Raw genomic sequence first — 13,279 nt, forward strand, 5'->3', positions numbered from 1 at the left:
GGGTCTTTAGGTGCAAAACCTGTCCCTTCCCAATTCATCCTCCTAGTTCTTTGCGTTCTTTTATTCTCCATCTCACATTTAGTACTCCTCAGGTTCCAGGACCATGAGTCGTTAATAAGAACTGATAATCTGATATATACTTATTATCATGCGCGGTGAGTGGGGAATCAAAAGAATCAAAAGACATGATCATTGTCTTCATAGAACTTAATATCTACTTGAGGAGACAACTTACATTCACGAAAATAGTGAATAATACTAGACAGTATATAATTAAATGCTAAATTGGGTGGTACAGAGTTTTAAGAGTTGGAAGGTGGAGGAAAGGAAAGGGATAAAAGGAGGGCTTGAATTGTAAGAAACCTTAATTGTGGAACGGGGCTTTGAACTGGGTCTTGAAACACCTCAGTTGGAATCGGACAGGAGTTTAAAGTGAAGAGAAAGCATAGACAATTAGTGAGTACAATTAGTGAGCATGGGGTTTTTGGAAAACATTTGAGGCTCTGTATGTGATAGGGACCAGTGAGAAATAGGAATTAGTTTGGGTGACTGCTTTGACTCTGGCTATGAGACTACCAGAAGAATCTTTCAAAAGTAGCATTTCAGTTTTTACCAGGGGGGGGGGGGGGGCGACAGAGAGAGAATCTTTAAGCAGGCCCCACGTTCAGTGCAGAGCCTGATGCAGGGCTCGATCCCATGACCCTGGGCTCATGACCTGAGCTGAAATCAAGAGTTGGACATTCAGCCAACTGAGCCACCCAGGTGCCCCTGGCATTTTAATTTTGATTGTTCCCCAACTCAGAAACCCCTGGAGGATTCCTTTTCTTTTTTGATTCTGATTGAAACTGTTTTGGTATCCTAGGGACTCTCTGATGTGCCAGTCTTTCCTCACCGGTACTTTGGGCACTGGTTTTGTGTTTTGTGTTCTGACTTAATGCTTTCCACTTCCTCCAGGAGTGTCTGCCTGATTTCTGCCCATTCCTTCCTCAAGTCCCATCTCACGGCTTCCTGGCTCTCGATGTTCTCTCTGATGACCCCTACCCCCAGACAAGGCTTTACTCCCCGGTGCCTCCTGAAACTCTTTTCTGTTGAAGACAGTTTAGGTTCTAACCATACACCTTTTGTTTCCTGATAATTTGGAATTGCATACGTTTCTCTTCCTTTCCAATAGGGGCTAAGCTCTTTGAAATGTTCGATTGTGTTTTATATTCCATTGTTCCTCTTAGTACTTTATGCTTCTCTGTGGGGCTCGAACTCACAAACTTCGAGATCACAAACTGACGCTCAACCAACTGAGCCTCCAAGGTGCCCCCTTAGTATATGTTAATGGGATCCAAATTTGTAGTGGACCCCAAGCCAAAGACCACTTTTCTGCTCTTTCGTGGAAAGAAGAAAATAAGAACAAAAGCGTCAACTCCAGCTGTTCTGAGATATTCTTCGCCGTCTCCTCTTTAAGCCTCTCCTTAATCTGTGTCCTTAAGTATATTCATTTATCTTTGACATCTTTTCACTTACTACCTTATGTAGTTTTTCCTAAATAATGTATGTTTATAGATGGAGATAAATTGTGTGTTAATTGAAGCTCCAGAGAAGAGATGGGAGTATTTGAGAAAGATTAATCCTTGTTAAACTCTATCCAATTGATCTGTGTTGGCACTCTCCCTGCCTGAGTTTTAAAATTTTAATAAAATATCTGTACGTGAAGAAATCGTCTGTTGTAGTTGGGATCTAACTTAAGAGACATTTGAATATCCAGAAAACGAGACACTGAAATGAACGATACTGAAATGAACTAAGAACACTTGATTTAGAAAATTGGGTCAAGTTAAAAATAACATTTTTGTTGGGTGGTGGGGTGTTGTTGCTGTTGTTGTTTTGTTTTGTTTTCTTTGTAAAGAGACTTCACGCCCAGCTCAGAGCCCATCACAGGGCTTGAACTCACAGCCCTAAGATGAGACCAGAGCTGAGATCAATAGTCAGACACTTAACTGACTGAGCCACCCAGGCATCCCAGAGCTGTAGTTTTATTTTATCATTTAACAGTCTCTTAAAAAAATCTGTAGAGACTTTGAAAACCAAGGTTTAAAGTAATTTATCTACCAATCTGTCGATATATTTATATATATATTTTAAAGTAAGCTCTGTGCCCAGCATGGGGCTTTAACTTATCACCCTGAGATCCAGAGTTGCTTGCTCTACTAACTGAGCCATCTAGGAACCCCAATTATTATTTTAAAGTTTATTTATGAATTAGGGAGAGAGAGAGAGAGAGAGAAAGAGCAAGCAGGGGAGGGGCAGAGAGAGAGAAGGAGAGAGGGCAACTCCCTAACAGGCTGTGCATTGACAGTGAGGGGTTTGAACTCACGAACGGGGAGATCATGACCTGAGCTAAAATCAGGAGTCAGGCACTTAACCGACCAAACCACCCATGCGCCCCCCCCCCATTATTATTTTAAGTAATACACTTATTCTCCAGACTCCTTTAAACGTTTGCAAGATGACTTGAGTGTGTTCGATTTATATCTGTTAACATCTCAATTTTCGGAGTGGTGATGCAGTTTCAGCAGGACTGAAAAACCACAAACACTGTGGATACCTACCTGTCTTTAAAACTGTTCTTGGGGTGCCTGGGTGGCGCAGTCGGTTAAGCGTCCGACTTCAGCCAGGTCACGATCTCGCGGTCCGGGAGTTCGAACCCCGCGTCAGGCTCTGGGCTGATGGCTCAGAGCCTGGAGCCTGTTTCCGATTCTGTGTCTCCCTCTCTCTCTGCCCCTCCCCTGTTCATGCTCTGTCTCTCTCTGTCCCAAAAATAAATAAATGTTGAAAAAAAAAAAAACTGTTCTAACATTGGCTTACCCTTCTTTGTTTCAGACAATGATTCTTCAACAATGTATATGGCTAATGTGTGTGTGTGTGTGTGTGTGTGTGTGTGTGTGTCTATGCATGTGCACGCATGTGTGAGTTTTATTTCCTTGATTCACCAAAATAAAGTAGTAAAGAAGCCATCATGTGAATCAGGCTGCGTCTTCTTCAACAGTTGTTTACCTTGGTTTAAATAAGTTCTTTTGAAAACATAAAAATTAAAATAAATAAATAAATAAATAAAAAAGTTCTTTTGAGGAGTGATTACCTTATCAAATCTTAACTTCCGGGAATACTCTTCTTGTTCTTTCCTAGTTTCCTCATAATAAAGCGACTCCTCTTTACTAGTGGCCTCCTGTCCGTTGGGATTTGGTTGGGTGTTGACTTTTTTATTTGCTTCCCAGGTTGTTTGCATTCGCTCCACGTGGAATGCTCTCTCCCCGAAGCTCAGCTGTGACACGAGACCTCTCATTTTGAAGACCCTCAGTGAACTGTTCTCTCTGGTTCCTTCCTTGACAGTCAATACAGCTGAATATGAGGTATGACTTGGAGCTCGATAAATTATCTGTTTCTACCTTGGAAAGACGTGGGCCTTATGATAACTTACGGAAGAAGATATTCGTAACCTTTGCCAAAACTCCTTTACCACATTTTGTTCTGAGAACGTGAAATCTTCGTGGAGTAGGAGTAGGAGAATATCCATCCTATCGATTCTGTCTTTTTAAGGCTTATTTACCTAAAGGATAGCAAGTTTTTATTAGGAGAAGATAGTCAAGATTTTAAAAAGTGTGTTAAAAATGGTGTTTCTAAAGTAGTAGAATTCCTGAGGCCAAAAGTTGAAATTCATTTTGTTGGTGTTTTTACTTGTAAAAAATGTCACAAAGACTTTAATAAGGCAGGGCAGAAGTCTCCCATAGTACAGACATACTGTCATTTGTGTTTTGCTTCTACGTTTGTCATAGATTTGATTTTTACATGTTAGTTCACATTTCCTATGAACATCTATGAATAATGAGGATGATTGAAAAATCAAACTGTCTTAGGAGAGGAAAATAATTTTTTTAATTAATTGTTTTTAATGTTTTTATTTATTTTTGAGATAGAGACAGAGCATGAGCAGGGGAGGGGCAGAGAGAGAGGGAGACACAGAATCTGAAACAGGCTCCAGGCTCTGAGCTGTCAGCACAGAGCCTGACACGGGGCTCAAACTCACGGACTGTGAGATCATGACCTGAGCTGAAAGCGGACACTTAACTAACTGAGCCACCCCACCGCCCCGAGAGGAAAATAATTTTATGAGCTGCTCAGTATTTGTCATTGTAGTGACCCGAAACACTTGGTGGAAGATGCTTTGCTAGAAGATTCATATATTCTGCTTAACATTTTCTGTATTATCTCTTCTTGAAATGAGTCAAATGAGAGAGTGGCGAATTCATTTATGTCTCGACTTTTGTCGCCATATCGCCGCTCATGCTCACCTTTTCCCTTTTTCCATTAAAGAGGAGCAATTGATTTTCACTTGAAGTCTTCGTGAACTTTTAGTTTGATTTAGTTCTTCAGAGACTTTGATAAACTACCTCCCCCGTAAGAATCCAATAATAGTCTCTTAAATGCTTTAGATTATGTGAGAAGGCAGGATTATAAGATAATACTTCTTCCAATAATTCTTAGTGCTGCACAGTGGATGAAATCAAACTTGTCCTTCCTGAAGATACAATACCTAGCATAGCGCCTGGCACATAACATATATTCAGTAAATAGTTCATGCATGATTGAACCAATATAGGGGACTGTGAGTTTATTCTCACATTTGGGTTTTTGTTTCAGGGTATTAAAAAAAAAAAGAATCAATTTGAGACTCTAGAGTATGTAGTTCACCAACCGTCTTTTTTATGGCGACCGTTATGATACATATACTTACGTTGTCAGAAAGTCTGTTGGGCTAGTAACACAGAGCTAAGACTAAAAGCCAAAGTAAGGACATGTTGTGTATATTCATTTTCTGTTTTCAAGGACTGAACTCATATACCTTTGTATTGCTTGTACTTTGAGTTATTCAGATTTTATTACAGGTTAATTTAGGAACTGGCTTTTGTGCTGGTTTCTTCTCTTTGCTTACCAGTGGCTGTCAGTTTTCTGTTGTGGGGAGGCGGGACTTGATTTTTTTTCTTTTTCGAACGTACATTCTTTTCCAGTGGTGTCTTATTCTGGTGTATCTTCATGCTTATCTTTTTTTTTTTTTTTTTTAATTCTTTTAATGTTTGTTTATTTTTGAGAGAGAAAGAGAGTGCTAGCAGGGTAGGGGCAGAGAGAGGGTGACACTGAATCTGAATCAGGCTCCGGGCTCTGAGCGGTCAGCCCAGAGCCCGATGCGGGGCTCGAACTCAGAAGCCGCAAGATCGTGACCGGAGTCAAAGTCGGACGCTTAACTGATGGAGCCACCCAGGCGCCCCAATCTTCATGCGTATCTTAATGAGGTTCCTTGTTGCTCAGATAGATTGCTTTGAGGCCATTCCATCCATCAGTTTCCTCCCAGTAAGAGAGAGCCCTTCAGTGACCATATCCACTTGGAAGCAGAAATAAAGACATGTAGAAGGAGACCTCTGTCCATTTGTCTTGATCTGTCTGTCTTGCTCTCTCTCTGTCTCTCCCCGTCCCCCTCTTTTCCCTCATCTTCTCTTCTCTCACCGTCCGTTGCCTTCCTTTCTCCCTCCCTCTTTGCCTCTCTCCCTATATGTATCTAGATAACGGGTTCTCTGTTACCTGCTCAGAGTTTGGGTATAATTTTCCCAAAGCATTTCTTAGGTCGTTGCTGTTCCCAGTCACTGCAGTGTCTTGTGTTTGCCTACAATGGAGTCCAACCCCTTTTTACGTAACCAGCAAATACCTAATCAGGTCTTTTAGAATCTGGCCTCGCTCTATTTTTCTGCCCCCTGCACTCTAGGAAAATTAAACCACTGGTAATGTTGTTTTTTTTTTTTTTTCCCCTGCCTCCAAACTTTTCCATTTCATTTCCTTCGTGCACATGGTTTTCTGTCACAATTGCTTTTTTTTCCCCCATCTCTAATTTTAAAATCGATTTTAGACGATACGTAATTGGTTGAATTCATCCCGTTCTTTGAGAATTTTTGTGCAAGTGGGAATCTATTGCTAGAGACTTGATTCTTTATACTATTCTAAGAGCATTTCTCTTTTAAAAAACATTTATTTATTTTGAGAAAGAGCAGGGGAGGGGCAGAAAGAGAGGGAGACACCGAATCTCAAGCAGGTTCCAGGCTCTGAGCTGTCAGCTCAGAGCCCTATGTAGGGCTTGAACTCACAAACCGCAGAATCATGACAGAGCCGAAGCCAGAAGCTCAACCGACTGAGCCACCCAGGCACCTTTAAGAACATTTATTTCTATTTTATACTACAGATATGTGTGTTTGTGCATATATTATTTTTCCCATTAAAGTATAAGCTTGTTGAAAATAGACACGATGCTTCCATTAGTGTATTTTCTGAATTGCTTTGCAAAGTGCTTGTGTATCCATTCATTGACTCAGGATATATTTATTAAAACTGTGCTAAGGGGCGCCTGGGTGGCGCAGTCGGTTAAGCGTCCGACTTCAGCCAGGTCACGATCTCGCGGTCCGTGAGTTCGAGCCCCGCATCAGGCTCTGGGCTGATGGCTCAGAGCCTGGAGCCTGTTTCCGATTCTGTGTCTCCCTCTCTCTCTGCTCCTCCCCCGTTCATGCTCTGCCTCTCTCTGTCCCCAAAATAAATAAACGTTGAAAAAAAAAATTAAAAAAAAAAAAACTGTGCTAGGCTTTACAGACACTAATACATATTCTAGATATTCTTTTTAAGTGTTTATTATATTCCCAGCACCTTTCCCATTAATTTATACCAATTTGTTATAATGTCTCACAGGAAGGTATTATTTTTCATTTTATAGCTAAAGGATCTGAGATTTGAAGAGGTTCATCCATTCATTAAATGTTTATTAAGTACCTGCCAGATGCTAGGCAAGTAACTTGACGAACATTGTAGTTTCTAAATGAAGGCTGGTGTCTAAACCTGTAACTTTTAGCTCCATAGTCTGTACTTTCCCATTACACCACGTTGTCAGTCCTTGCCTTCTTTTTTTTTTTTTTTTTTAAGTGTTTGTTTATTTTTGAGAGAGACAGAGAGGGAAACAGAGGATCTGAAGCGGGCTCTGCGCTGGCAGCGGAGAGCCTGACGCGGGGCTCAAACTCACGAACTGTGAGATCATGACCTGAGGAGAAGTCAGACACTTAACCCACTGAGCCACCCAGGCGCGCCCCAGTCCTTGCCTTCCAAGAGCTCAAAGGTCGGCAAAAGAGGTAGACGTAAGCAACAATAATTATAATAACATTTAAAAGTTTTTTTATTGTATTTTTAATTTACATCCAACTTAGTTAGCATATAGTGCAATGATAATTTCAGGAGTAGATTCCAATGATTCATCCCCTATGTATAACACCCAGTGCTCATTCCAACAAGTGTCTGTCTTTCTTAATGCCCCTTATCCATTTAGCCCATCCCTCCTCCCATAACCCCTCTGGCAACCCTCAGTTTGTTCTCTGTATTTAAGAGTCTCATGTTTTGTCCCCCTCCTTGCTTTTATATTATTTTTGCTTCCCTTCCCTTATGTTCATCTGTTTTGTATCTTAAATTCCACATATGAGTGAAATCATAGATTTGTCTTTCTCTAATACCCTCTAGTTCCATCCACGTAGTTGCAAATGGCAAAATTTCATTCTTTTTGAATGAATGTGTGTGTGTGTGTATATGATATATACGTATATATATGTGTGTATATATATGTGTATTTGATATATACGTATATATATGATATATATATGATATATATATGATATATATGTATATGATATATACGTATATATATGTATATGATATATACATATATGTATATGATATATATGTGTGTATATATATATATATATATACGTATATATCATATACACACACACACATCTTATTTATCCATTCAAGCATCGATGGACATTTGGGCTCTTTCCAGACTTTGGCTATTGTCGATAGAGCTGCTGTAAACATTGGGGTGCATGTGCCCCTTTGTGATAGCACACTGGTATCCCTTGGATAAATACCTAGTAGTGCAATTGCTGGATGGTAGGGTAGTTCTATTTTTAGTTTTTTGAGGAGCCTCCATACTGTTTTCCAGAGTGGCTACACCAGCTTGCATTCTGACCAGCAGTGCAAAAGAGATCCTCTTTCTCCGCATCCTCGCTAACATCTGTTGTTGCCTAAGTTGTTAATGTTAGCCATTCTGACAGGTATAAGGTTGTATCTCATTGTGGTTTTAATTTGTATTTCCCTGATGATGAGTGATGTTGAGCATCTTTTCATGTGTCTGTTAGCAATCTGGATGTATTCTTTGGAGAAGTGTCTCTTCATGTCTTTTGCCCATTTCTTCACTGGATTATTTGTTTTTTTGGATGTTGAGTTGGGATAAGTTCTTTGGAGATTTTTATCTAATATGTCATTTGCAAATATCTTCTCCCATTCTTATGGTTGCCTTTTAGTTTTACTAACTGTTTCCTTTGCTGTGCAGAAGCTTTTTGTCTTGATGAGGTCCCAATAGTTCATTTTTGCTTTTGTTTCCCTTGCCTCCAGAGACGTGTTTAGTAAGAAGTTGCTGAGACTGAGGTCAAAGAGGTTTTTGCCTGCTTTCTCCTCTAGGATTGTGATGGCTTCCTGTCTTACATTTAGGTCTTTCATCCATTTTGAGTTTATTTTTGCGTCTGGTGTAAGAAAGTGGTCCGGGTTCATTTTTCTGCATGTTGCCATCCAGTTTTCCCAGCACTGTTTGCTGAAGACACTGTCTTGATTCCATTGGGTATTCTTTTCTGCTTTGTCAAAGATTAGCTGGCCATACGTTTGTGGGTCCATTTCTGGGTTCTCTATTCTGTTCCACTGATCTGAATGTCTGTTTTTGTGCCAATAATAATAACATTTGATGGGTGAGTACACTTAATCAAAGGGCTATGAGAGTATGGTGTGGAAGGGGCCAGCATTCTAGGAGGGATTGAAGTAAACCTTATTTAGTTGGTGCTATAAGACTAGGTTCTTGTAGAATAAAAAAAAAAAAAATATTGCTTCGTATTGAAGTCTAAGAAATAGAATATACAAAGACAAGGAGTTATAGAAGAACCTTCTATGATTTATAAGGACAAGAAGTTAGATGTGATTGAAATGATGAAGACTGTGGGCCTTGGAAAAGAAATGGCTTTTTAAGCTCAGTTACTTATTAAATATTTGTCATTTGAGGACCTGGGCTTTATAGTATAGGCTTTGGAAATGAAAAAGTCAGTCACTGCCCTAAGGAGTGTAAATCTACTAGGGAGTTAGCCACATACACAGATAATCAAACTGGATGCTGAAGTGTGCCATGGGCCATATGGTCACTTGGAGAGGGGAGAACTGCCTCCTGGGAACAGTGGCATGAAAGAGGAGTGACATTTGTACTAGGTAGGACTTGAGAGGTCCGCAAAAAATGGTCAGTTTTCTCAATTTAGTAATCCTAACATCTCACTGTGTTTGAAATGTCCATATGTTTCCATGGTGAGTCTGTTTCTGAGCATTTTCATTTTCTGAATGATGGGTAAATACAGATGAAGTCTATCACTAGCGGTATAATTTTGAAAGTGATTTAATTTTCACCGTTTGCTGCTTTAGATTGTTGTCAGTTTTGCCTTCGACTTAAAAATTTATTGTGATGTTTATTGATTTTTCAGAATTTTAAAGTCCAAGTCCTCAGCTTCCTCTGGACCCACACTCAAAACAAGGTACTATCACAAGGGTGTCAGTGAAACGCAACCCAGGTGGGAAAGAACTGTGAAACAAGACTGTTTGAATAAAAAAAATATAACTAATTTGAAATGACGGCTTCTTGATCTTAAAAGAATTCTGACATTAGTAAGTTTAGGTTTTTTAAATTCTTTTCTTTTTTATTTTTTTAATAATTTATTTATTTTGAGAGAGAGAGAGAGAGCGAGAGCGCGAGCATGAGCAGGGGAAGGGCAGAGAGAGAGAGAGGGAGAGAGAGAGGGAGAATCCCAAGCAGGCTTCTGCACTGCCAGTGCCGAGCCCAACGTGGAACTTGAACTCACAAACTGTGAGATCATGACCTGAGCTGAAACCAAGAATCGGACGCCTAACCGACCGAGCCACCCAGGCGCCCCTAGAAATTCTTTCCAGTTTATGCCCATTAATGCATTTTTGTCATAAAAGGCACTTGTTACCTGGTGAAGCTGACAGATGTAAAGAGAGACTGGTGCCATTGTGTCATTTTTTTAATGGCCCTTCCCCTTTGCTGCTTTGCCTGTCCCTCAACAACAAGCATATCAAACAAACAAAAAGTCCAGTTCATTTTTTAGATGTCATTTCCAATCAAGGAGTACAAAGAAGAGGGTGTCTGTTGGTGACGTTATACTACACTCATGAGTGTATGAGCTTAAATTCCCATGGGCTAACTTTTTAGTAGCTGGAGAATCAGAACCTAATTCCAACGGATCGGACTTTGAATCCATATACTGCTTCAGTAAACCATGCCACCTGATGGGGACCTGAGTGATTTGGAGTGAATTGATGTTTAATGTCTGAACTGGGATAAAAACACAGTGCTTCTGATCTCTCTACCGAGTGCTGATTTCTCGCTCTTTTTAGTGGGACCTAGTAAGCAAGCCATGAATACGATTTCCAAAGCCCTGACTATAGCACTTTGAGGTTGGCGTGGGAATTTTGTTCTTCCTCCAGAGGTGATGTGTAATATATATTGTTTCTTTTGTTTCTCTTACTGGTACCCCATCTAGGAATCAATTGTAGCAAACGCTGCCTATAAATCTCTGTCACATTTTAGCGCGGGAGAGCATACCGTTCTTCATCTGCCTGAAGAGGTAGGCCTTTCTGCTTTCCCAGTGGTATCTCTTGACTGCTGGGGTTCATAACTGTATTTGTATTTCCTCTCTTTGAAGATTTTTAGCTGACGCATACGTAACTCTAGATATGTTGTCTATAAAGAATGAGAACTTACATATATTAATTTGTCTAATCTGTAAAAGACTGGAGAGGTCTTAGACCCCACAGATAATGAACTTAAATCTCTTGGAAGCAGATGGAAGGCACATACGGTGTTGACGAAGTCTCTGTAGGTAACTGTATGCCGGTGCCCCTGGCTTACCTCGGAGGATCTGTGTCACTGTAGGAACCATTTTGCCCAGTTAGTGTGAACTTCCCGGAGTTCACATCCAAGCATGGCCTGCATAGACTAAAGTTTAGGCAGCCTGTGCAGCCAGAGATCCTTATTTGTGATACAAAATTGAGATGCATGTGAAAAATCTGCTATTTTAATTCATTTAGCGTGAAATGATACATAGGTTAGTCCCAGGGAACTGGATGAAGAAAGGATCACTCTTCTAAGAGTTAACACGTTGTGTGACATTATCTTAGTTTATATGTATATGTATATGCATGTACATATATACGTATTTTAGTTTCTTTGAAGCTCTATGCTTAACGTGGCGCTTCAGCTCACGACCCCGAGACCAAGAATCGCATGCCTAAGCCAGCCGGGTGTCCCTCTTAGTTTTTAGATTGAAAACATACAACCTTTTCTAATATCTACTTAATATGACCAGGTTTAAGTTACTAGGTTATGTTAAGGACCTAAGTGTATGGATCTCACATTTAATGTTACTGCTAATTTAAATGCGTATGAATGTTTATTGAATGCCTCTAGAGCGTAAAGCAGACATTGTGTTAGAAGAAGTCACGTCTGATGTTACCCAGAATCAGTCCTTAGGTCAAATGGCTCAAGAAGTTTTGGTACAAATGTCTTAGGATCCTAAGGCATTAAAATGGGTTGACTTTTTCCTTGGGACTGAGTTTGTATAGAGGTTAGTTGCCAGTAGGAACAAGGCAAACTTGTGTTTATTGAATTGAATTGGAGGGATTGTTGAAAGCCTCTTGTAAAATCAAATCCTAACTAAGGCAGGATTTCTCACGTTGACGAGGCAAAGACAGATGGGCCAGCTTGTCGTGTGGCTATCCCAAATGGGAAGACTTAAGAAAAAGTGTTCTGTGACTCATAAAATTAAAAAAAGATGAACTTCAGATCGCACTGGAGGTCTCTTGTTGGGATGAGCACTGGGTGTTGTATGTTAAGTGATGAATCCCCAAAGCCAAGGGCACACTGTATTATATACACTGTATGTTAGCTAACTTGATGGTAAGTTATATTTAAAATAAATAAACACATAAACATGTAAACGCCTAAAGAAAGAAAACAAAAAAGTTTAAAAAAGGAAAAGGTAAAGGTAAAAAAGCTACATGTAAATTTTGTATGCAATTACTGCCTACCAGTAAATTGGGTACAACATCTGGAAAGATACTTTTTACTATTATTATTATTATTATTTTAATAAGCAATTGCTAATTTAGATTACAGCATCATAATTACCTTTACTTTTAGCTATTATTCATGAAATTTGGAGTAGTAGCTTTGGAATAGTAGCTTTGATTAAATAACTCCCACATATTCCTAGCTGTTTAGTCTCTACGTCTTTAGGTATTGATATGTTTATATCTTTTCCTACTTTGGCATTATGTTCAGTTTCTGATATTAGAGTTTAGATTCAGTTAAGGGCTACGCTTAGTCAAATATTAGATACTTTCTTATTTATTTAGAGAGTGCGCACATGTGCCCACGGGCAGGGAGGGGCGGAGGCGAGGGTGGGGTGGGGTGGGGGGAGAGAGGGAGAGTCCCAAGCAGGCTTCACACTCAGTGCAGAGGGCAACACAGGGCTCAGTCTCATGACCGTGTGATCATGACCTGAGACATTATCAAGAGTCTGACGCTTAACTGACTGAGACACTCAGGCATCTCTATTAGATACTTTCTTAATCTAACTGTTCAATGTCCTCTGATAGCTGAGGACACGTAAATAGCTCTTTATACCTTCCAATGTAAAGGGTAGTGGTATACTTAGAGTTGGGGTTTCTATATATGCTTGGGTTTTCACCATTAGAGTGTGAAGAACTATAAAGGAAATGTCTAACATTTATCCTTTTTCTGCCGTGCTTCTCAACCTTTTTTCTACCCTAACCCCCTTCTGGGATACGACCTACTCCCTGAAGTAACAGTGTTGACTGTAGTGGATATTCTCAACTAGGCTTAAGAGGAGGGGATATAAGTGATTTGAAAGAGTCTGTCTTTGACCCCCAGTTTCTGATATAGACGACCTGCCTCCTCATGGAGAATTATTGCTTCTAAGACTGCACAATGCATTCTTCTTCCTTTCGTTGATTACTGATTTTCAGTTCTGCTGTTTGACCACTTTCTGGACTTTTAGTTCTTAGGTATTCAATGTGT

The 13,279-nt window shown here is 40.0% G+C and overlaps 1 protein-coding gene across 4 annotated transcripts in view; it reads left to right on the forward strand.

Moving 5' to 3' along the window:
- The window catches only part of FOCAD (focadhesin), a 316,309-nt gene that overhangs the window by 186,069 nt on the left and 116,961 nt on the right, over positions 1-13,279 (forward strand). For all 4 annotated transcript variants that reach the window (XM_040481365.1, XM_040481366.1, XM_040481368.1 and 1 more), the window contains 3 exons: positions 3,267-3,401; positions 9,645-9,695; positions 10,722-10,805. In XM_040481365.1, the coding sequence (XP_040337299.1) occupies positions 3,267-3,401; positions 9,645-9,695; positions 10,722-10,805 (270 nt within the window). The remainder of the gene's footprint in view (positions 1-3,266; positions 3,402-9,644; positions 9,696-10,721; positions 10,806-13,279) is intronic.

Source organism: Herpailurus yagouaroundi, unplaced genomic scaffold (genome assembly GCF_014898765.1).
Source record: "Herpailurus yagouaroundi ecotype Mexico unplaced genomic scaffold, PumYag 160, whole genome shotgun sequence".
Taxonomy (NCBI): Eukaryota; Metazoa; Chordata; class Mammalia; order Carnivora; family Felidae; genus Herpailurus; species Herpailurus yagouaroundi.